Source organism: Triturus cristatus, chromosome 2_2, assembly GCF_964204655.1.
Source record: "Triturus cristatus chromosome 2_2, aTriCri1.1, whole genome shotgun sequence".
Taxonomy (NCBI): Eukaryota; Metazoa; Chordata; class Amphibia; order Caudata; family Salamandridae; genus Triturus; species Triturus cristatus.
In genome coordinates this window covers 1,089,998,137-1,090,024,290 of record NC_140582.1, presented here as the reverse complement: position 1 = coordinate 1,090,024,290, position 26,154 = coordinate 1,089,998,137, and the positions used below count along the sequence as shown (strand labels likewise).

The 26,154-nt window shown below is 44.0% G+C and overlaps 1 protein-coding gene across 8 annotated transcripts in view; it reads left to right on the top strand.

The window, feature by feature from the left end:
- The window catches only part of REEP1 (receptor accessory protein 1), a 323,709-nt gene that overhangs the window by 172,564 nt on the left and 124,991 nt on the right, over positions 1-26,154 (top strand). For all 8 annotated transcript variants that reach the window (XM_085642628.1, XM_085642626.1, XM_085642623.1 and 5 more), the window contains exon 3: positions 12,878-12,954. In XM_085642628.1, the coding sequence (XP_085498754.1) occupies positions 12,878-12,954 (77 nt within the window). The remainder of the gene's footprint in view (positions 1-12,877; positions 12,955-26,154) is intronic.

The following is a 26,154-nucleotide window of genomic DNA, read 5'->3' as shown; positions in this document are numbered from 1 at the left end:
AGGGAGGTAAAACCTTAAGCTACCTGGCCATCAAAGCATGGAACAATCTGCCCAAACACCTCAGGCAACAAACCCAAGAAAAACCATTCAGAAAGTTTCTGAAGACTTGGATCTTCAGCCTCCCCGATGATCTCACTAAAGCAGCCATCTAACCCCTTTCTGTCTCCAGGGCCGGCCATCAAGGATTCTCAGCGCCAAGATGCTCCTTCCGGAGCGAACGCTGCGCTCTACAAATACCCTTACCAAATACCAAATACCAAATACCAAATACCATTGTGATCTTGAGATACTAAATTGAAAGATCACACAGATATTGTTTAGGTACATATAACATAGATTATAATACTTAAGTCCTACTGGACTTAGTGGTTGTAGGTTGAAGGGAGTAACACACCCTGACTACAACTACTAGAGAGGTTTAGTAGAAACAACTAGTGTAGGTAGGTGCACACACCACACCCTCACTAGATCATGTCTCTGGGAGGAGATCAAGGAGATGCTCTCTCAGGAGGGGCAGGTCTGAAGAAGACCCCTCTAGATATGATACCCTAACTTTTCAGGAGATGAGACAATTGTGTACCTCCAGAAAGTTAAAACGGGGTGCAAAGCCTACCCTCCTTCAGCTAGTACAACTCCTAGAGGAGTATGATACTCTTAGGGCCTCACAGGCCAGTACCCTAGGTACAAAGGAGGGCCTACCCACCACAGATGAGTCAGAGGGGACTTCAGATGAAGAGGTAGACAGCCAGGGCCAAGTAGGAAGACTTAGCCAGGCTAACCTAAGCTTACATGGGAGTTTGCATGGGGTCCCCCCATACAGACCCCCAAGTGGGCTTAACCAGAGAAGCAGGAGAGACAGATCCCCTTCAAGGGAATCCATCCACTCCCATGTCTCTAGCATCTCTAATGCCTCTTCTCACAGGGGAATGACTTCCCCTGAGAGAAAGGAGCATGAAGCCAGAATGAGGGAAGCTAATCTGAGGATTCAGAGGGAAGAACTTGCCCTTGCCAAAGAGAAGCTTGCTCTGGCTAGAGAACAAAAGTTAAGTGGGTCAGAACCCACTGGTGGCAGCAATACCCCTAAGGATAGAGACAGGCACTATGATAATAGAAACCTGAGCAAGATTGTCCCTCCCTACAAGTGTGGGGATGACATCCACAAATGGATAACTGCTTTGGAGAGAGCTTGGAAAGTACAGCAGGTACCCCAAAGTCAGTGGGCAGCTATCTTGTGGCTCTCCTTCTCTGAGAAGGGTAGAGACAAGCTCCTCACAGTTAGTGATGAGGATGCAGACAATTACACTGTCCTGAAGAGTGCTCTAATTGATGGGTTTGGCCTAACCACTGAACAATACAGGTTGTTGTTCAGGCAACCCAGCCCCCCAGATTAGTATAAGAGTGGTAGCTGGGCCCCAGGAGATTAGATTATCCTGAACCTGCAACTTGAACAGAAACTCTGGACCTTCGACATTCGACGAAAGAAGAAGACTGAAGAATCTCCCTTGTGGCCAAGGAGTGGCTACCCTGTGCAAACAGGCACCATCAAGAGACTACCCTTTGCTTTGCTGAAGTTCTACGAGGGACTGACTGCAGAGCCCGACCAGAGCCTTGACTTCCAGACTTCTCCGACCCTGATCCACATCCACAGCCGAGCTGAGATCCGTGGAGGCGACGAGAGACGTGGGACCGGCTACCTGGGAAAAGTGGCGAGTATCTTCCAGCGCAGCTTCTGAGGCAGCCTCGAAGTTGTGCACCGGGGATTGAGAAGCCCCAACCCCAAGCACCATCTGCACCGAAGATCAGCCCCCCACACTCCACGAGTCCTGCGTGGGGCCCTTCTGCATTTTCCTGCTTGCCGCGTCTGTCCGGTTGCTTGCTCGTTGGCTAGCGGCCTTTGTGACGACATACCTTGAAATCTTCACTGCTGGTTTGGCTCCTCCAGACTGGCTCCCGCTTCTTTGCAAAAGAGAAGCACCCCAGACCTTCCTGGTCTGCACCAGAAGCAAGTCCTCTGTTCTTCGTGGGTTCCGCTTGCCAAGGCTTGGTGAGTCCTAGTTCGACTTCGACGCCGCCGACAGCAAGAGCCTTCGTGGGACAGCTAGCCTCCTGGTCCTGGTCGTCCTCGACGTCTCCTGGTACCCGTGGCTGCAGCGACAAGCTTTACCCTTCACCTGCAATCTTCACGACATCGCCTAGTTCCTTCCTGGTTCCACGTGGTCACTGGCTAGTGACCTTGACTCTGTCCTTTCTGCTTGCAGGTATCCTCTCTTCTTGATCCCAGCCTTGGGATCCACCGGACACTCTTCACTGACTGCCTGTCAGCAACTTTCCTTCAGGCATCCATAGAAGTCCACAACGAAACCCGACGCAAGTTCACACCTATGCACCCGCAGCCTGTGGGCTAGGTAACTTGGGTACTTCGGTGCTCACAGGGGTAGTGACTATCCTAAGGTCTAGTTTCCGAGTCTCGACTCTCTAGCTGCTTCAGAAGTGTCCTTAAACTGTTAATTTCTAACTGCTAGTAATTCTATCGACTTTTACGCATTACGTGTGAGTGTTTCCACTCTGCACCTGAATCCCGTGGGCCTCCCACTTCCTAACTGTTGCTAGTGTAGTGTAGCCCCAGCAATTCCCTAGGCCTAGGCCTATTCTATTTCCGTGACAGTGGTCCTTATACCACTTCTCTAGTATATGGTTTGCGTGGCCCCTAGGGCCTAACTGTATTACTTACCTGTGTGACTTAATGTATGCTTGAATAAGACTGTGTTGTACTTACCTCGAATCTCATAAAGAGTGCTGAGGGTTTGACTAGAATAAATACACTTTATTTTATATATATATCTGTTGTGGTGTCCTTTCATTTGGTATTCAAGGGATTATATATGGTATCACAGCTGGCTTCACATGCCATTCAGAGTTTAGCCTAAGACTGCTCTTGTCCATGCTACCACTAGGATAACTGGTCTATAAGGTTGACTTTACAACCAATCACCATAAGGGTTGTTTGGACTGATATAAGGTGTACACTAGAACTAGTGACATCATACATCAGGCCAACTTCTCACAAGGAGTAGGTGTGAGGGTACCACCTACAACCCCAGGGATTGCTATCTACAGGTTTCCTTAATAACGGTGAGCCTTACTGTGTCTTCCTGCACCAGGATGACCAGTTCCTAAGATTACTGCTACCTTCCAGTTTCTTCCCTTTCCTAGGAAAATCCCTTCTACAGTTCACAAAAGCAAGCAAAAGAAGATATAAACCATGACCACAGCAGCCTCTTCCCTCTGGAGGTGGAAGGCCCTAAGTCCAAGTAAGAAAAACACTTCTGTCTACTGCATAGTGTCATCCCCAGTACTATTCCAAGCAGGCACCGTTTATTTGACATACTATCACTTTGGGACCTCTTGCCAAAACCAGCCCCATAACAGTCAAATTGGCCAGCCACAAATACTTTCTCTGGAATGGTTTTCAGGAGAGCAGGCTGCCTCATATTTACGTGTCCTATTTCCATCTTTAAGCTGTCACTAAAGAGGACAACATTCTGTAATCATTACATTAAACACTTGTTTATCGAAGTCCAGGGGGTCTTTTCTAGATTTCCTCCCTTTTTTCTGTGACGGGTTTAATAGCTGTGTGGACATCACAATAATATCACTTCAACAAGTGTGGCGGTTTTTGTGTGGTAAGGAGAGACATTGCACAAATTTGGCATTCATCAAAGACACCAGATGTGTACAGGTGCTACTTAAGGTTCAACAAGCCAGAGTTATGGATGCCGTAATCTACAAGGCATGAGGCTACTTTCATAAACATGGAAAAATATGGGGCTATTGATAAGCTATCAAAATTTAACTGAATCACCCATTCTTAACTGCAGGACTGTGGTATCCCAACAGGAAAATTATTCTATATGGGTTCTGTACCCATGATGCTTTAACCAATGGGGGAAGAGAGAGACAGAACCTCTTACAAACAAAATGGCTTGCAGGCAATATGCACTTTAGGTTATGGGCAAAGTTTGTTCTCAATTCTGTATAGATCATTTTTTAATAAGAAAAAATGTTCTGTAGATGGCTTCAGAGATAAATGGGCTTCTGATTTTCGTATGGGAATAAAGGAAGCAGTCTCAAGTTTAATATCTAGCTATACTGCCAAATTTTGAGAGGTGCTTGTTTTTAGCTCCTTCCGTTTAACTTTATTCATTAGACCTTATCCCAGAAAGGTATGTAAATGTTATCCAGTGACAGATTTCTCATGTCCTAGATGCGTAGCTAAAGAGGCAAAGGGTTCTACCACATGGTATGGGACAGCCCAGTTTTATTGGAGGATTGGAGGAATGCACCAGGGTCATTGACCAGTGCCACTGGGATGGCGGTCCCAGTGGCCCCAGGGATTCCCTACTGGGCTAGATTCTCCATCCCAAGAACCAGAAATCTAACAGTACATTTATGGTTCGTGGAATGTTCTGTTTAGTACCAAAGTATGTAGAATTCCATCACTGGGAAAGGCACCTTCTCAGCTGACACAGATAATAAGAAACACTTGAACACTCTGTATACTGCACTGGCAACTCCAACAATCCGAGCCCACGTTCCAGCAGCTGGATTTGCCCACAGTTGTACAGTCCAATAGAACCTTGGAACATGTGCCCCCTCATAGCCTTCCTCTGGTGGGGCCACACTGCAGACCCAGTTACCTACATTAGACGGATACAGAAAATATGGAAAGGAGACCAGCTTTCAAGGTACCCGTCCCTCTAGCTGTTACCAAGAACAAGGATGTTTTTACAAAAATGGGCCAAATCTGACAAGGTCCAGCTGTTTAATACTCTTGTGAAGAGTACTAGGGAGGCACTGTTTTCCTGTTTAGATATCAATGGTGCACCTTCTGACATTGTAATATGGTTTCAGTCTCTCTGCAAGGAGATGCAAGGAGATGCTTGGTCATGAACCACCTCCAGGAACCAGTTAGGTGGTTCGATTCTAACTGTTCTAAAGCGCACACTGTCCTATTAAAGGCAATGAAAACGGTTCCTCGAGACGCTGATCTTGTTAGGTCGTGTCATAAATCTTATAAGTTTGCACTAGAATCAAGAAAGAGTGAGATTATACTAGGGCCTATGAGACCCTGATCGCTGCTAGTAACTCGAAGGACTCACAGCAATTTTGGGGAGTGGTAAATTATTTATTTTTTTAAAGACTGCCCCAAAGTAGAGTCTGTTTTGGTTGTTAGTCCTGATAGTTGGGTTGAGCATTTTAAAGAATTTTGTGATCCACTTACTCACACCACCACTTTGGTGCCATTATGATGGGAGAATTAGTGGCCTCTGATATTGGATTGGCAATCGAGTTGAATGAAGTTATAGCAGCCGTAAATGGATGTCATTCAGATAAGGCACCTGGCCCTGAAGGTGTTCCCGTCGATCTTTTTAAAGATAATGTTGACCTTTGGGCACCACTTTTAACCAATGTTTTGAATGTCATATCTAAGGTTGGCCTGCCAAAATCCTGGTCTCACTCAGTTACAGTGCCAATATTTAAGAAGGATGATAGAGGTAGTCCAAATGCTACAGGCCCATCTCCTTGATCAATTAAACAGCAAAGATCATGGGCAGAGTCATTTTGTATCGGTTGGAGGCCTAAGCTCAGGATAACAAAATAGTGTCTGATTTACAATATGGTTTTAGGGCAGGACTAGGTACAGCGGAGCAATGCCTAAACCTACAGCTAATCATCAGTAAATATTCTTTGACTAAGTCAGGGCAAGTATACCTAGGCTTTATGGACTTAAAGTCCGCCTTTGACCATGTAAACCGTGCCAAATGTTGGAGCATTATGTTAGATTTGGGAGTGGAGGTAAATATTGTAAATTTTCTCAGAGAGCTACATAGTGAGGTATCTGCCATTGTAAGGTATGGCCCCACGGGGAAAATTACTGAAAGTTGTTTACGCTCCTGGGGTGTCTGACAGGATGTGTATTGGCACCCTTCCTAGTTACACTTTATGCTAATGGATTAAAACAACATCTGGTTAACCTAAATGCTGATGTGTTGCGCATATGTACCCTCCCGGTTACTTAACACTTTACGCGGATGACGCAGTTTTAATTGCCAAGACGAGACTGGGTTTACAGAAGCTCCTGGATAGTTACATGAACTTCATCAATGGATTGAAGTTAATTGTGAACCATTCGAAAACTCACGATATGATCTATGAGCCAAAATCAAACAAGCAAAAGCCTTTTTTAATTAATACCCCTAAAATTGTACGTGTTCCTTCGTTTCCTTACCTGGGTATACTTTTTGACGATCATTGCACATGGAATCCACTTGGCACATTTACTGCAGCCAAGTTTCCGCATACTGTGGAAGGCTTGTTTCCCCATACTATGGAAGGCTTGTTTCCCCATACTGTGGAAGCCTTGTTTCTCCATACTGTGGAAGGCTTGTTTCCCCATACTATGGAAGGCTTGTTTCCCCATACTGTGGAAGGCTTGTTTCCCCATACCGTGGAAGGCTTGTTTCCCCATACCGTGGAAGGCTTGTATCCCCATACTTTGGAAGGCTTGTATCCCCATACTGTGGAAGGCTTGTTTCCCCATACTGTGGAAGGCTTGTTTCCCCATACTGTGGGAGGCTTGTTTCCCCATACTGTGGAAGGCTTGTTTCCCCATACTGTGGAAGGCTTGTTTCTCCATACTATGGAAGGCTTGTTTCCCCATACTGTGGAAGGCTTATTTAAGGTTCCAAAAAATGTAGGCTCATAAACCATCAAGGATTTTTATGACAGTCTATAAAGCCAAATGTATTTCAGTTACAGCTTACGGTTCTGGAGTTTGGGGGACAAAAGACTTTATGGCCATCCAGAGAGTTGAAAATAGCTGTCTGAAAAGGTTACTGGGGTACCACACGGCACAGCTACTTATATAAGCCACGCAAAACTTGTCCTTGATTATGTCGTTGATCGCATCAGAATTCGACCGCATCTATTGTGGCCGCAATCTGGACAACGCCTGAGGCCAACGTCAGCCGTAATGTGGCTGATGACTGCATGAAATTAGATAAAGCTGCCAGCATCCGCTGGCTAATGTATATGAAGAATGTGAGGAACACCCTGGGTTCCCCTGATCATTTTAGCAGCCCTGAGGCTCGTTCCTCGGCCTTTAGACAGACTATCAGACCATTGTTGGCGATGGATTAGGAACGACAGACATCGCTCTGAGAAGGTGTAAAGCATGGCGTGCCTGTATAGCCCTTTAAATTCTGGACCCGTTATGGAACCATTTGTCTTATGGATGTGTAATAATTACCAGCGAGTCCTGCCAACCAGGCTGAGACTAAGCCCTCTGAACTTCATGGTGGCCTTCCCTGACCCCACTGGACACCCCACCACGCTCGATTTGTGCTTGTGCGATAATTGTTCTTCACAGTCCACTCTGGAGGTACTGAACATGTTTCACGGCGATATGAAGCATCATTTTTATATCTTCTCATGTTCTAAATTTGCTTTTATCTTGAATTTGTTTTTATAAAAATATATTAATTGCGTAATGTGTATTCCAACCTGACTACCACTTAATATGACTTGCTGACGACTTTTTTCGCACTGTGCATTTGTCACCTTATAATATCCCTTATAGTCGGTCTCACTTTGGAATATTCTTTCCTTTTTATCGATTAATGGATTCATTGTATTACACATTATGTGTTTGTGTTCTTACGATGTGATTCAAAAGTGTTTTAATTCCTGTTTGTCTTTGACTTGGCTTTTATGGCTTGGGCCGAATAAAGTGTTTTGTGATGATGATGAGACCTGCTTTCCTTCCCATGCTCCATTCACTTTCAACTTCTGAACCATGCTACCTTTTTCAGAAGGGCCTTGAAGATGTATTTGATTTATTCCGAAAGTATCTCCAGACTTTAGAATCATCCTGGAGATGAAACTACCATTCTTGCCTCCTCAGCGACACTTTTCTAGCGCACAAGCGATACTTCATAACTTGAACGTCAATAGCCCTCTGTAATAATGAGGCAGGGTGCCCTGGATTTCACCAAGGCTCATTGTCACCTTTGAAGAAACCCGGTTGTCTAATCTTCTGCAATGGTAGTCCATTCAGAGAGGAGATCTTTAAAAAGGCAAGACAACAACTGCACTTGCACTCTAAGAACACATTCCTTTTGATTTAAGGTGCAGGCAGGCCACTGGGGTAAGCCTATTTTTGAAACATTATTTAAATGACTAAATTGACTACTGTATACCATTGCTGTGTAATGCGAACGGAATCTAGGCACTTTACATGTGTGCTACTCGTGGGACACCAGAGCCACAGTGGATGTACAGGTTGAATGGCTAGTTCTACAGAATATGTTTTACTCCTCCATGTTTGTTGTCATCCTGTTGACATCACAGTTTTTAATAGAATGAAATGAATTACTATTTCTAGCAAGCACTCTTAAAAGGCAGTATCTTGTAGAAATTCCATCTGCCCACGGTGACCTGCAGATGCTTTGCTTTTGGCTACTCTGGTCTTTACGACTGCTAAGTCTGTAATCTAACCTACTGCCATCTTTAATTGTTGATTTAAAATGTCATTCCCTTCTTCTCCAGCACAATATCTTTTAACATAATACAAAGCTATGCCTTGGCATGCCACCTTTATGTCAATGTGAGGTGAAACATATTAACTGGCAGTGCACTGTACATTGCTTGTTTGGTCATATGTGTACTTGTGTTGTGAGCCTGGGAGAATGCAAGTTGTTTCTCCCAATGCCTGACAATGTGCCAGGTGATGTTTTGCCAGCCATAAATAGCTTTTAACCAATTAAGCAGCTATGTAACCGGCAAAGGCCATAACTATGTATCTACAAAATGCATTTATATTATCTGTTATTTCTGGTTCGGGATAACTTTTGAGAGCTTTTAGATTTTGGAATTAACTTCGAAAACAGAATTGAATGATCTAATTTACAACAGATGATTTTTATCGAGCTACTGATTAATTTAGGCAAAATCCCACAGGTTGCGCGTGACCTCCTGTGGGATCCACCTGCTTTGCTTTATTTCAACTACATAAGTGAGTTTGGTGGTGAGAGGGATGCAGGGAGTATCCTTGATCTTTGTCCAGAAATGGGCAGTAGATGTGAAGTGCTCATTCCTCTCTCATTGTCTACTGGGTCTTTTCTGTCACTTTCTGGGCCTACTAGCTGTGGGTGGGTTTCTGCCTGGTTTTCTCCTGGAAGACATGCAATATCTTTGTATTGGATGTTATAAAGATACTGGTGGCGGGTGATGTTTTGCTGTCTGAGAGAGAAAGAGTGAGAGAGGCCTTTGCCATCATATGGGCGATGGACTACATCACACTGTAGTAAAAGAGTTATGGGGAACTTTAGGAACAGCTGGGCTTTGTGTCGAGAGGTATCCTGAAATAACACTCTAGCCTAACTCATTATATGCGGTGCTGAACCCGCACTCTCTTATACAACCCTGAGTAACAGAAGAGGAAATTTCCTCTTTTCCTCGCGGAAGAAGAGAGCTGGGCTGACATTTGCTGATGCTGTACTCGACTAATGAATAGGGACCAGGCCTGGATCTGCTATCGTGCCTGAAGGACTCCCATGTCATGTGGAGACTGGTCTATCTTGATATATCAAAGATGGGACCCATAGCCGGACCTGTTATCTGAAGATTCCCACTTGTAAGATCAAACTGCTGGAGGAATGGGGTTGTGCCACCATCCGCCACTGCTGAGCCATACGCTGCAGCACGGGAAAGTTGTCCGTCACCTGGTTAGGAGGTGAAGCTACACATAGCGTTCTAAGACCCATCTTTGGTATGGGCTCATTTGAGATTCTGGAGGATTTCCTGAATGCCCATGTGTTACCCTAAAGAGGAGGCTACACTCTTGTGTGCCAAGAAGGCAGAGACAGAGAGAAACCTTCTAGTAGAAACCCCAGGGGTTTAGGAAGTGTGACACTCCAGCAAACAATCACTCACCAGATAATGATGGGGAGCAGTGGCAATGATGTCTACAGAACCCCTTTGATTTCTTGTTTGCTTTAACCAATTTCACACATTTGTTTCTGATTAGTAATATAAAATAAAAAATGTTCAAACTGGTTGTCAGGCTAACCAAGAATTGTTTTCTAAGATGAAACACTAAAAAAGCTATCACAGGATCAATAATTTACATAAGAAAGCATAAAACAATCTGGGCACCTTTTTGTTGACAAACAGAAAAAGTCTTGTATTTTCTTTTTCTCTTACAGCAATGATAATTTAGGGATTTGGGGCAAAGGATGGTTTACAGAAGTTTCATGGAGGTGAAAAAGACGGGTGTGTCCACTTTCTGCACGCCTAGGGCACTTCTGTGTTACAGAAGGGGGTGGATAAACTTGGGAACACAGACAGTAACATAAAGACATAATGACAGGTTATTCTTATCCCGTCGTATCATTTTGGAGCTGGCACTATTGGGCTGTGTCCCCCATCTCTGGATTGTACCTCAGTCACCGATACGATGGATGACGAGGGTCTATATAGACTCATCGTCTGTTAAAGTCTAGGACTAAAGAGTAGCTACATGTCACAACCAAGTGCTTTAAAAACAAATTCAATTTATAAGTAAATAAAAATTTTAAAATTGAAGTATTTTTAATAACAGTGAACTTTCGACAAGGTGAAAATTATACTGCTCCTTACACATTATCAAGACATGTTTGGAGCTGGTTAGTATCTTATTTCTTTGCATCTAACCCTGCATGTGTTGAAACAAATCTTACCCCAAATTTCCCCTGCAGCACCAACAGGAGGTTTGGCCTATTATTCAAAGATTATTTTCTTCTCCCCTTCTTGTGGATGGAGAAAGTAGCCACTTTCCTCCAAGATGTGGGGCCACTAACCCTAGCATAGAATTAGTCACTGCACGTGCTAGTAGGAGACGCATATCTTAGCTAGGTACACGCCCAGCAGAATAATATCTGGACCTAGAGCCTTGTTATATTTGTGGGCTTTAGTGGCCTTAAATACTCCAGAAACAGAAGGGGAGTAGAGTAGAACACAAATCCTGGCCGGAATCCAATTGATGTTATTCACTAGATTAACCCATCCTGTTGCATGACCTGGTCACCATTGTAGTGTAAGCGTGCAAAGTAATCATTTCAAGAGTCAGTACTGACATGCGATTCTCACCAGCTCTGGTACCTCTGGTTCCCCATGCAATAACTATTCGACTGTTCCTAAGCCCCGAGTTTGCGTGTTAGAAGGTTATCATAGGAAGCGTCAATGGTGACCAGCTAAATAAAGTGTTGCTTTTACAGAAAAGGTTGGTTGAGCTTCAGAATCCACTTTTCGGCGGTAGAATGTTGCATGTATTTAGGAAGTAGAAGTTACCAGCAGTCCTGGGTCTCATCATTTAGAAATCCAGATGGGAATCTTGAAGGGCCTTCTTCCTCTCAATTGTCTTTGACCACAATAATGCTAATGCTGTTGTAACAAACTAGGAAACAGAAAACATCAAGGGGTCACATATAGGCAGCCCTTAACGCTCCATCCGCTTGGACCAGAAAGCACATTTTCTTGAAGGGCTCTTATAGGACCCATTCAGTAGAATGTTAAGGATTTCATGTGTTTACGGATATAGTATGTTACGTGAATGTGACTTATGAAGGGATACCCTTGCACGATCAAAACAGTTCAGAGTGGGGCGTAACAGGACTAATCAGTTAAGAAGAGACCCAAGATCATAGACACAGGCAATCATTGTTTAACCCTTGAAAAGCCAGGTTTTAAGCAGATTTCTAAATTGCAATAGGCTCGAGAAAGCTGCAGTTTCAGAGGACGGCGGCCAGATGTGTGAATGACTGGCTGCCCATTCTAGCCCTATAAATCCGCCCGGTAAAAATAGTTGCTAGCTTGGCTGATGTAAGGATCCTTTGGGTATAATGCACTTGTAATACGGTGAGCGGGATATACGTCACGTTTGTGATGGAGTAACCCGTCCATCGAACTCTAAATCAGGACCTATGGTATTTATTTAAAAGAAGAATCTCCTATACAACTTTGTCTGTCAGCTGATGGAATAACGTGCATGTTATTGTCTTGCTGTTGATACACTTCTGTCTGATTCTAAGAACATACTAGTCGAGTGAAGGCCTGCTCGGCCGTCATATTAGCTCACATAGGTTATCATTGGCCCTAGACTGAAAAATATTGGGCGTCATTTAGAGCGCTTTCACTGTTATGTGTGGTAAACATGCCTGTTCCCATAATACCAATGATGGCCCCTTGTACGGTCGCAAGTACAGAAAATTCTATCTTTAAGAAAACATTTAAAAAACACAAGAAAGTGAGAGGAGAAATTGTTTTCTCCGTAGAACACTGATCTTGTTGTCTTGGCAGGAAAGACCTTTGCCTCCTGGTTATTGAAAGGAAAAGGTTACTTACATGTAACAGGAATTGTGCAGCCTGTGGCTGTTGCATTCTTACACGCTCTGTAGTGGTTGTCAAGGAGATATCCATTCACCAAATCGTTTTTGCAAGTGTTGGTGCTGATGAGATATATGATTCCAAACTTGATCTGATGGCAGAAAACAAGATGGCGCCCATAGTGCGTGGCACAGTGTGGCGAATGTCCCCATGAGCCATAGTGCCCTGTCTAGGCCCCATAGGACTTCGAACATGTGACCATGAAGTGGTTCTGAATCAAACCTCTATTCTGTACTTTATTGAAAGCATTTAAATCTAGAATAGATTTAGTCTGCAAGACCAAGTATGAGCAGAATCCCAGTTGTTGAAATTCCTTAACCCTGTGTAAGCGATCGCCAGAGGTCCTTGGTGCAAAGAATGGTTTGTTATATTCCTCTTTTCTTTCTTTCCGCAGGTAAAATGGATGATGTACTGGATTATATTTGCACTTTTTACAACAGTGGAAACATTCACAGACCTGTTCCTGTGTTGGTGAGTATTAGAGGGCTAGCCGGCATCAAGCAGATGTATGCACATGTATAAGACTAGTTGTTGGAGCCAGGGCTCACAGAGACCAATGCATTCATCTCTGAAGACATCAGCCTTCACTTGTAGATTTTGCCAGGCTAATTTTAGAGGCGTCTTTCCACTGTGGCCGAGGAACAAACCTCTCAAGATGGTGAGTGACGCTGGAGTAGCTCAGCGTAATGACATCATTGGAGAATCTACTTGCAGGCAATCTGAATTTCAATATCTGCGAAGGGCAATAAGGCAGTAAGAGAGGGACAGGAAGTTTTAGGATACAAATGTGACATGAACAAAATGGCAATGCTCCTTGAAACTCCTTTCTCGCTGAGAGTTATTTCTGGCAGGCACATGAGGCATGGCAAGTCTGCTCTCAGCAGTTACTTCGGGAGACCCATTCCTGTCAGCGTAGCAGGATCAGAGGACCCTTATACAGTGGCGGTTGGTGAACGGCAAAAATGGTGGGGAGACTGTTGTATATAGTTTACACACGATACTAATCAACACATTCCATTCATGCATACAATCATTCATACAGCGTCATAGACAGAATACAAAAATACACACAAATAAAGAGACATTTAAAAATTAAAAAAGAAAAGAAACTTACCTTAGCCTGCAGAACGTCCAGTCCGCAGCTACAGACTCCTCCGAGCGCGCGGTCCCACAGCTCCCAGAGGGCAGTATCCAATGCAGACGCTGCTCTCATGCTGATAAGCAGCATGTGTAAAGTGTCTGGATTGGCTGGACCAGGCTGCCTCAGCGCTCCAAAGAGCACGGAAGGCTTGTGCCTGCTCTCCAACCCAACCGTCTAAGACAGCCGGACTGGAGAGTTTGAGTTCCACATGCCGGTTTGGTCGTTGCAAGGTAGCCAGCCAAACCGACATGCACAATTCATACTAAAGGGGCCACAGCAGCAATGATGCACTGGCACCACCCTGCCCTATGTAGGAACCGCCGCTGACCCATAATCACTCTGCCTTCTAAGCTAGCGCATATGGTCTTTTTCCAAGCCTCCATAACTAAATATTTCCGTGCGACTAGACCACGGTGGGCACCGCCCTTATTCTCCCATCTCGCAGCTCTTCTTGATGTCATTTGCAGCAATTCTCATGCAGCTCGATGGCCACCATCTCCCCCCCCTCCCATCAACACAGCCCACTGCATTCTCATTCCATGACAACAGGCTAGCTCATTCTCACTCTATCTTCCGCTGCACCCTTTTTGGTCTGAGCCCCCTAGGAATGCATCTAGCCACTTGCTGGCTGCATAAGGGTGGATTACTGTTTTCAGCTCTGTTCCTTCACTTTTCACAAATGTTTGTTGCCCATTTTTGTACTGCACGTGCTCCTCCCATGCTTGTGGACTCTGTACTGTTACACGAAAGTCTGTATGAAATTAATACATTGATGTAGTCATGACGAGCTCTCGTGGTGCAGGTGTACTTGTGCATGCATTCTTCCGTGTACTGTAATTGTTGCAAAAGTACACGCTTCTATAAATGACGTCATGCACAATCACTCTCTATGCCAGCTAAAGAACCTTCCCCAGCATAGCTTCCCAAGGAGCTCCTGCATGTTCCTTTTACCAGTCACGCTGGCCGGTGCTACTTCCACGCCGGGCCCTTCCCGGAGGACCACTGCTTGCCCTATTATTTAACATTTTTTGGAAAGCACTGGACTCAGAATATAGGAACACCCAATTTGTTTTCCTTGCAGAATCTGTTTCTTGGTATAGGACTGCGTTTGCAATTTTACTTTATGGCAGGAAAAAAGAAAGCACATTCTTTTATTTCCTGTTTGAGGCAGAGGGTAGGCTTCAGGTTGCACAAGGCAGCTAGGAATGGATTATGGTACTACATCCTTCTGGTCACTCGAGAGGGACATCTAGTGATGATCTGAGGTTCTGCACCGTTTCTGCTGACATCAGAGTGGCATCTAGTATTGAGCTAAGCTGCTAAGGTAACCTTTCTGCTAACTGCAGAGGGACTTGCAATAACTTTCTGCGGGCCTGCCCACTTTCTGTTAGCTTCAGAGGGGCACATAGCAATGTTCTGTGTGTTCTGACTTCTTTATAATGTCTTGAGAAGGGCCTCTAGGCACTTCAAAGGGACATTTAGTAATGCCCCATGGCACAGAACACTTTTGGACCTCTAGTAACAACCTGCATTACTACACTTTTGTTCTGATGATTTTCAAGAGATCTCTAGGTATAACATGAGGTACTGCGCCAGGTCTGCTTACTTCAGGAGGAGGGCATGCCTAGTAACGACCCGGCATCTAGTAATGACCTTTAGTGCTGTAAACCTGTGAAGCTGACAGCATGAGGAAGGAGCAGAGAAAATCAATGTAGAGGAAAGATGGGAGGGGTAGAGTGACATCAGCATGAACTACTATGTCATTTACATATAAAATGGATTAGTGTAACTTTGGCAACTGTGGTGTTCTGTTGCAATGTTTTCAAATTACATGGGACAGTATTACTAAGTGGTACAAATCTGGGTATGTTCTGAGGATTAATGAGCAATGGATGACATCTCAACTTTCACTAAAGCTTACTGAGTGGTGGTGCATATCTGTACATGCACTAGGATTCGTGGGTGATATTACAAAATGTAAAGGACAAAATGTAATGATGCAAATCTGGCCTAGCATTCAAGATTTCTGAGTGCAAATCTGAAAAAGCATTCAAGACGAATAATGGTGCAAATTTGAACATGTGCTAAGGATTTCTGAGTGATGGGGCGGATTCAAACATGCTCTAAGGATTACCTTGTAAGGAGGCAAATCTAAACAAGCAGTTACACCACCCACTGTACCTGCCAGCACGGCCAAGTGCCAATCTACTAACCATCACGCTCCTACAGCGTGACTGTTTGAACTATTCGAGATCACCCAAAACTGTAAAAATGGCCTTGATGCACTGGTATTGTTTTTTTTAACGTATTAAGTAGTTAAGTGCTCTGTTGATATGCTCAGTTAAAAAAATAATCAGACATCACCATCATGTGCTAGACTATCAAAGTGCCCGTGTTAAGAAATAGGTGCCAGTGCTGAGCACTAAAAAATGCCAGCGCAAATTAAGCAGTGGGTGCATATCTGAACAAATATTAAGGCTTACTGAGTAATGGAGCAAATGTAAAGTTACATAATGGTGGTCATTTGTGACAGTTGGTGGCCATTCCTAGCTCAGTGGTGCCCACTCATGCATAATAATTGAATTGCACCATGGCGGTCATTCTTGACATATTATAGGTAGTACTATCTCAGTGGTGCTCAGCCCTTGTGCAATACCTGTACTTGCATAATATGGGGACACTGGTACTACTGCTATTTGAGATCACAACTTGCACCATTGATGTAACTTGTCTGCATCAATCCATGCTCTCAATTTTTTATCCTTTTGTTCCCTCACCAATTCATCCAGCATCCATCGGTGCACTCCCTTATTCAACCACTCATCAGCATTGGCAGCTGCTAAGCCACTGATACGCGTGTACAAAAATAAATAGAATGTAGATGATGCCGGAAGATTCACATAAAAAGAGTCCCGCACTAGCTGCAAAACATAAGGTTGGCATCACTAACAATGTTGGGAAAGGTAGAAGGCCCCCTGCTCAGAAATAGAAAAAAATTGACTAATGGCCAGCCAGTCTGAATTGATCGGTGCAGAATAAGTGCAGACATCTACAGGATAGTTGGAACTTAGGGCCATATGTATAAAGCCAAATTGCGATCGCAAACGCTGAAATTCACAGAATTTCAGCGTTTGCGATCGCAATTTAGGCAGTGCGCAATGTAGCACACAAAAACCCACTTGCAAAATAAGGAATCGCAAAGTATGCGATTCCCTATTTTGCGAATGCATTTAAGGAATCCCAAATTGTGATTCCTTAAATGCAATGTAGGAAGCACCCAAGTTGTGCGATTTTGGCTTAAGGAATCGAAAATTACCACCAACTTCAGGTTGGTGGTAATTTGCGATTTCTTTGAAAAATGCACATTTTTTAAAGTGCCATGTGGCGCACATACATGCCCTTATGCACATACATGCCTGTTTATTTCAGGCGTGCAACAGGGTGTCCTATTGACACCCTTGCAACCTTGAAATTGCATTCTCAATTTGCGATTCCCTAATTGGGAATCGCATATTGAGAATGTCTTCCCATTCATTCCTATGGGCATGCAAACCATATCTGTAAATCATCATGTGTAAATTGGACTCGTGTATTTATTGGAGAGGTCCAGGAAACCTTACTTGATTTCATTATTTAGTGCATGTTGACCCACAACTCATATAAGAATTAGTTAACTACTGTAAGGGCCAGATATACGACCCTTTTTTGAGGCTGCAAACGGGAGATCCTCACGTTTGCAGCCGCAAAAAAGGGTAATAGCATGAACAAATGCTATTTTGCGAGTCACTGACTAGCAAAATAGCATTTGCAACTCTCGCTATTAGGAAGGGGCGTCCCTTCCTAATAGTGAGTCAACATGCTATGTAATGATGTTTTGCGGCCGCATAACACTCGCAGTTTACCACCTACTTCAAGTAGGTGGCAAACCACTGCAAAGGAGAAGGGGCCCCCAGGGACCCCTTCCCCTTTGTGAGTATGTGGGAAAATATTTTTTAAGAGCAGGCATGGCCCCAGAGTCCACTGCCTGCCCTTAAAAAACATAAAACTAAAAAGTTTCATTTTTCTTTTTTAAATGTATCCCGTTTTCCTTTAAGGAAAACAGGCTGCATTAAAAAAAAAACTGCTTTATTAGAAAAGCAGTCACAGACATGGTGGTCTGCTGACCCCAGCAGGCCACCATCCCTGGGAGTGCCAGCCATTCCTAAAGGGGTCGCAAATTGCGCCTGCCTCATTAATATTAATGAGGCATGCAATTTACGACCCCATTAGGAATCGCAAACAGTTTCTCAGACACTGTTGTGCATTCCAATTAGCGAGTCACAAATTTCGAGTCGCAAATGCGATGCAGTTTGCGACTAATTAATTGACAGGTCGTACATCTGGCCCTAAATCTGTAGACAATGCAGAAAAGAAAATGGGGAAAAGACAAATACACTATACTAAATCTGAGTTTGGAATATATTCGGAAACTGAGGGAAAATCTAGAATAAAATGACAGAATATGTTTGTATGATAAAGGGAGTGCCCAAAATGTCAAGGGTATCACGCCTCTCTAACCTCCCCATGCTCCAAACAATTGAAAAAGCAAAATTATTAAACCAATTTTGAACTTTTGACTAACAACCTACTCAAGCTCAATGGGGATAAGATGGAGGTCATGGTCCTGGGTAAGAATCCTTCTCTTTGGGGCGCACAGCATTGGCAGACTTCTTTAGGGGCCCTTCAAAACCCTCCATCGAAATTCAAAAACCTGCGCATTTTGCTGGACGATAGTCTTATCTGTGAAGCCTCAGGTAGCCACGGTCACCTTCCTCCTGCTTCGGGGTCCTCAAGTGGGTAAGAAAGACTATCTGAATGCTAACTTTGCCAGCTCAAAGGACTTTGATTCAAGCCTAATTCTATCAAGGCTAGATCATGGCAATGTGCTGTATTTAGATATTGATAACGCTTCGATTCGAGGACTACAGCTTGTCCAGAACTCAGCAGCCAGATTTCTGTTTCGGCTGCCAAAACATGCTTTGGTTTCTCATCTTTTCCACAAGCTCCACTGGCTCTCAATTACTAAGCGCATTCAATTCAAAGCCCGTTGCTATGTGTACAAGGCTAAAGCTGGCTTGGGCCCGCGGTATATCCAGGAGCTGGTGGTGCCTTATCAGCCCACATATATGTTAAGATCAATGAACCAGTACCTGTGTTCTGCGCCTAGGTTCAGATTGACCCGTATGGGTGGTGACCCTTTCACTGTTTTGGGACCCAAATTGTGAAAAGTTCTTCCTGAGTCTCTGAGAAAGTGCACCTGACTTCATGCATTTTGGAAACAACTGAAGACCTGGTTATTTTAAACAGCGGCTATGTCACCTTACCGTCTTGATTAAAAAGGGAAATCCTCCGTAGGTAGATGTTGCACTTTATAAGATGATAAATAATAAACAAATAAAAAACTACAGGAGAGGAGGAGGAGTACTAAGCAGGCAAGGGTAGAGCTGGAGACAAAGTAAGATTATTTGTGTGAAACCAGATTTGAGATTCTCTTTTTCCAGTGTTTCTCTTTAGACAGTGTGTCTGGTCAAGGAAAGCCTGCAAAAGGAGACATGATGTATATTTATTGATCGTTCTATGGAATATCAGATGGATAGTTTGATGTTGAAGAGCAGAGCCCATGTCCCCTTCATCATGGTTCACGTCACTGGATCCATCTCCTTGCTTGCTCACGTACAGCATTGCAGTTGGGTTGTATTTAAAGGGTAGTCATTCCTTTTGTGTGTACACAGGATAAAACGATGAGTGGCCAAACAAATTACAATTAACTTCATTGTCGTTAGTGTGAGTTTGCAACCACACTTTGTTTGGGAGGACCTTGGAAAAATGAAAGTCTCTTCCAGTAGTGTGTTGGTTTCTCTGACCTTGGGTAGATTTTCAATACACTGTAGGGATACCCAAACACCTTAGTTTATAAGGCGCCATGTTTCATACTGCCTTTTTTCAGGAGAAAGAAGTGAACCTATCACATTCTTAACTTCTTCCTGCTACATGAAGCCATTTGATGGACCAAACGTATGTTCTTGCTGGTTGTCAGTAAGATGTCAACGAGAGAATCAAGTCTTTGATAGAAGCAACACTCCTAATATACCCAGTCCTAATGACGGTACAATAATAAACACATTTAGTGGTAGCTGGCTGGTACCTGTACACACTGACAAACCCCAGCTCCAAACTTAAACGAATGGGGATTTACCACAAATTGCCCATACGACTGTAGATGCCACTTGGGTGAGACTTCATCTTGGTCCAGGGTCACATTTTAGGTAAGTCTGCGTCAAGTAAGATGGAAACAATGTAGACCAGAGGACGTAAGAGAAATGATGCATGGAGATCTTTTAATCTTGCGAGTAGAGACCACACCTTTTTCCACCAGTGCATTTATGTAATATGTTATTTTCTAACTTCACAAAATATTTCAACAACACATTGGATTCTAAACAGGGCACAATGAATTTGTCTGATTATGCTGTTGTGTGTATATATTTGTGATAAATGTAGACAGTGTATGACCAAGGTGGTGAAAACAGTGGCATGGCGATCAGTGGTGCAGCAGCTGCGGTGGCACCGGGGCCCAAGAGTGAGAGGGTCCGATTGCCCCTCCGTTATTTATTGCTGTCTTTTTTACTACCGAACCAGGAGACGGAGGCCAATTTCCTCCCCTTATATTAGGGCCCAGGGCACACTTGCCTGTAGGTAAAGAATGTGTTTTTTATGGAACAGGAAAGAAAGGACAGGCACAATGCCAGGATATAGAGCGTGCCAGGTCAAATTGAATTTTTTCTGCTCTAGCGTTCTCCATACATTAAAAAAGGGTATTTTGGGCGTTTATTTTTAGTAATTTGGTACCACCACTAGTGGGAGCCCTAAACCTGCTGCTGTCTTTCATCACTGTATGGGTGCGCCCGCCCTGGCTATGGCCCACATGTATAAAGAACTGAGGCAATATTTAGAAATTAAGAATAGTAAATGGAGAGCACTGAGACGGCGTGGGGATCTGGGAAGGCCTACTTACCACTTAGGTTGATAAGTTACTGTTCCATCAAGAAAAAGTGATCAAGATGCAAAATTTAAAGTGCTATATTTGTAAGTTTGGCAGAAGAGTAAATCCCTATCTTAGCACATAACAGGGTGCCTAGCTTTATGCACTGATTATACATTTTATGGGTACTGTTTGTGGTGTTTCTCAGCAAGCTGAAAGCACCATGTTTCGAACCAGGAAGAAATTCTGAGAAGCTGGTGAAATTATTTTTTATGCTTTTGCCAAAATGTTTCAAGAGAATGGGCTCCTGATACACGGTCTGCAGGGTACCAGCAAAATGGAGCTTACAACTGGGAAAATATATGTGTAGACTATTACAGTACAGTGACAAATGGAGGCTCCAGGGGCTGAAGCAGACATTTTGCTGTGTGGAGTGGTCAAGACTTTAGAGGAAGAGGAGGTTTTTGTGGACATTGAGATTAATGAAGAGAAGAATGAGAACTCGATTAAATCTGGCAAATCGGCGAAGAATCACCTGGGTTAGACGGCTTTCTTGTAGAATTTTCTCAATTTTGCTTTTCCACATCCATCTCACTGTGATGGATTTCTGGTGAAAAAGTGTTATTAACACTATATAAACACAGTGCAGGAAAAACCCTCAAGACAAGTAATAGGACACACAGACACTGGGTGAAGACACACATGGTAGGGTATTCAGTGACTACAAATAGGATAAAGTGGATTACAAAATAAACACACAAATTAAAACTCTTAAACATGCTATCGCCTATGGCATCAATTCACAAGCTTTTCCCAACGATTCTGAACACAGGAACCTAGTGTAGTTCGAGACCTATCTAAAAACATAATAAATCATCCCTATTTTTCCAATTACTCCGCCATGTCTCACAACAGAATAACTTTCTTAACAATATAGAACAAACCCTGGTCTCTGCACTAAAGTGAGCCAAAATTCATAAGATCTAGATTACCACGCAACACTTTCCCCTTTTTTAATGTATTGTCCCCAATTAGACCCTCTAGATACAACCAAATGATGTGATAGTTGCATTGACTAGTTTGCCTTCATTCCCACTTCTTAGAGGCAGTATTCCACACAGCGCCTTTTCATACCTGGTGAAGGCACCACCAGATAGGGATTTTCCTAGTGCACATTACCCGTTATGCATGAGAGTTCACCGACTGCACCGTTGCACGGTCTGACAAATATACTGCTTTGCGAATTATGGTAATACTCAGAATTGCACCCTGATATATGCTGATTTGAAATCAGTTTTGGACTAATATACAAGAATCATGAAAACTGAGTGTTCAACTAGAAACCTAAAAATCTTTCATTTTTGGATCAAGATCTAAGACATTTGAAAACATGATTTTATTGTAAAACAACTATTGACTTTTGAGAAAATTTGTGCCGTATTGTGTTGGTGTGTGTGTTTATGATTGTGTGGTTGAGAGGACCGGTGGCACGGCTAGAAGAGAATGAAGCACACTAGATTAAGGTTTAAACTTGGTGGCCTATTATATCCGAGAGGGGTGTCCAGCGACGCCCGTTTCAGATATTTTCGATTCAGTATATTGCACTGGGCATACTTCACCCCACACAAGTTAGGACAGATATATCCAGGAGCTTCCGCAACCTGCCCCAGGTGCTGGACTGAGGACGCCAAACAGCATACGCTTTGGTGCTGCTCGTGCTGAAAGATTATTGGCAGGCACGCGCAGATAATATAGAGTGCATAGTGGAGAGGAAAGACATCGGGAACATTGAGACTAGCCTCAAGGAGAATAAAGCAGCTACGAAATTTGCAGACCTAGCATTGTTGGCTAAAAGGGCTGTTATGATGAAATGGAAGACAGGCACACATACCCCATTAGATAACTGGGAAAAGGAGGTGTTATATGGGGCGAACATAGAAAGTAGAGTGCTCTGTAGAAAAGAACTAACAGGCCTGTGGAAAAAAGTGATTGCAGGGCTTTGAGAGGAGCTAATCCTAAAGTACAAAGAAGGCAGGAGTTCTAGGTGGTCTACCATCAAAACTCCTGCCTTCTTTGTACTTTAGGATTGACCATACAGCTCACTGAGAGTACTATTTCACCGGCTAGGTCAGTGTCTGGATTGGAACAGGTCTATTGGAAATATACCCATACACAACATGTAAAGACCTACTCGCATGGTACCGGAAACGGGAGAGGGTGTGGCCTAATGGCCAGAGCGGTCGACCTCGAAGCTTGGGAACCAGGTTCGAGTCTCAACAATATGACTTTGCCCTATATAGCTTTGACTTTACCCAAAAGGACTTAGAGGAAATGGTGAAATTGCCAATCAATATTTACTTTTCTTTGGATGAAATCTGTGAAGCCATTATGAAGTCTCCATCTAACAAGACTCCAGGGCCAGATAGGCTCCCCATGAATTCCCAGAATTATGGGCCCCATTATTATGCAACAGTTGTAATGCGTTTGCTAGTATTGGCCTCCCTGACTTGTGGCACACAGCCATTATTGTGCCTATTTTCAAAAAGGGTGATTTGCAGTCTCCTAGTTGTTATCGCCCAATCTCTTTGTTGGACTCTGCTGTTAAAATTGCAAGGAGGGTGGTGCTGGAGTGTTTGTTGTACTGGGTCAGAGAGAGGAACCTACTGTCGGAGTGCAATATGGGTTCCAGGAGGGGCTTGGCACAGTGGAGCAATGCCTAAATGTGCACTTACTATCAGCAAATTTACCATTGCAAAGCAAGACTCCGTCTGCCTAGCCTTTATGGACCTGTCGAGCGCCCTCGTAAGTGTGGTAAGATCTAAATTGTGGACCCTGCTGGAGGGTATGGGGGTGGACCCAGGGCTTGTCCAATTCTTGCGGGCCATGCACTTTGATCTCTCTGCGTCTGATAGATTCGGATCTGCTGGGGAATGCACTAGTAGTATTCCTTTGGAAACGGGTGTTCATCAAGGGTGTTTTGGTCCCAATTTTATTTTTATTATACATCAATGGCCTCGAGGACGCGCTATCGACTGGTAATGCTGACGTACCCTATGTGGGGACAAAAAGAGTTTCGGCGCTTCTCTATGTGGGTGACACTGTTTTGTTGGGGAGAACAAACAAGAGCCTTAATATTCTTTTTCAGGCGTTTGTTAAATTCATGGATTCTCTGGGGCTAGCCATAAACCGCTCTAAAACTTTTACTATGTATTATGGCCCGAAATCCGTAAAGATGGAGAGTATATTTTTGCAGGGCTGTCCTGTTGCACCTACACAGGATTTCTTTTTATTTGGGAGTTTTTTTTTATGCTAGGGCTAGTTGGGGCCCCTGTAAATATAAAACCTCCCAAAGGTTCTCCAACGCTGCAGGCTTAATTTATAATTTGGCCTCACGCATTGGAAAAAAACCTGTGGCTCCTCTCTTGGAAGCCTTCAGGAGCAAATGTTTACCAATCCTTACTTACGGGGCTGGTATTTGGGGCTTTTCTAACACCCTGGTTCTGACGAAAATAGGGTTTTTGCAACGCATTTTAGGTGCACCCCGGCTTGTGCTACATACATTGTCCATCAGGAGTTGGGGGTGGAGTATGTTGTGGACCATGTTAAACTGGCCCCCTTGGAATTATGGTGCAACATATGGGCTAATATACACGCTGGTTTTAATAGGAAGGTGATCTCTGACTGTCTAGCCTGTGATAGAGGCTTGGTCATACCTTGGTTATTCTATGTTAAGCATGAATTGATCATATTGGGGAGACCAGAACTTTTATATTTTTCTTCCCCTTCTGTTATTACTAAGACTGGTACTTCCCGGGTAAAGAAAGCCTTTCTTGCCAGGAAAATGCAGGTTAGAGAGGCAGAGGAATTAGCTAAAACTACTGTCAGGGAGTATGAGCATCTATAGTCTACCTACCCCCAGTATGGGGCCCTACCTGTCCTGGGTGGATTCCACCAGGGACATAGTTCTTTGAACCAGACTTAGATTCGGTATCATAAGGTGGCATCTGAGTTTTCCTTTGAACCAGTTTGACCTCAACAAGGTGTTAATCTGTCCCTGTGACGAGTCTTCGCCCCAGAGACAGCTCCATTTTGTTTTTTTTTGTAAATATTATTTGGTACTCTCCAAGAGGTATTTAATACCCCTAATCAGAGTGTGTATTAGAAGATGTGTAAAGGCCTTGTTTTATCTGCAAGGGCTAGAATCCCCTACACTGTGTCCCCCTATTTGCTCCTTTTTAGGTCTCACCTGGGTTAGCAGCGTGCATGCGCTGCCCTCGCCATGCGAGGGCCTTTTGCAATCGATTCAGCGAAAGCTAAACATGCACGCGTATAGATGGACAAAGATGGCTGCTCTCGCCATTCAGCCAAAGCTAAACATGCATGCGTACGTACGGACAGTGGACAGCCCGACGCCATCTTTGTTCCTGTGACGTATGAGGGGCCCAGTGAATGCCAGGAGCCAATGACAAGCGGGCGTGAGAAAATTAAAGCGCACTGCATCATAGTCTTTCCTTCTGCTGTGTGTGTCTGTAAGCGCAGAAATCCTAAACACGGGCGGTATCCATGTTTGCACGCGCATGATGTGAAAACCCCAGCACTGTGTAACTCAACACCAGGCATCAGATGACTGCCTTGAGCGAACTAATGGATTTACAAGAAAGGGAAAACAAAAGTCCTGCCCTCTCCCCCTCCTCAGCTCTCCCACTAGTACCTCTAATACATGCTATATGTTCTGCACAGGCACCGGCTCCGCTTGTAGTCCCTTCACCCCTGCCTGCTGCAGCCAAGGAGACACTTTGGGTGAAAGTCTGGCGAGAGACGTGGAAGTGGATCTGCAGGAGGCCACTGGAGAGATATAAGTATTACATGTACCAGCAGGGCACCACACCCACCGTATTGCAGAATCCAACTGGGGAGGAAACCATCCCACACGGGCCATCTACAGCCGAGAGAGCACACTGCCATTACAACTCGCACAGAGCCACGCCAGCGCAAGAAATTAGTAGGGGGATGCCCCCCAACCATAGCAGAACCCGGCTCAGGGGCACTGCCACGCATATCAGTACTAGACAGAAAATGTAGAGGGCACGACCAGATGTTTATGGACGCAGCAAATCGGGTACGCCCAGATGTACGGTGCCGCCATGGCCACACACCCAAACCGGGGGTTGCCACTCGGCCACGCAGGTGCTGACTTCTCTAGAGCGCGCGCACGCAGTCTGCCAGTGTAGGTGGGTGCCCCTCCCCCATACCCCATCCAGATGCATTCCTTGATTTTGGGGGCATATCGGTTATGTTATTAATGTGTGGTTTCTTGCGTGTGGAATGCATTTTGTTTGTTTTACGTTCTTTTGTTACAATGTTTTTTTTAATGTAAACAATGCGTGAAAGCGGCAGGTTTGCAGATTACCGATGGAGCGTGTGCATGAAATCAAAACTTTCCTGAAAATGGTTATTAAAGTACTTCATGAATATATTGATGCAACAGATGTTTAGAAACATTTCTTGG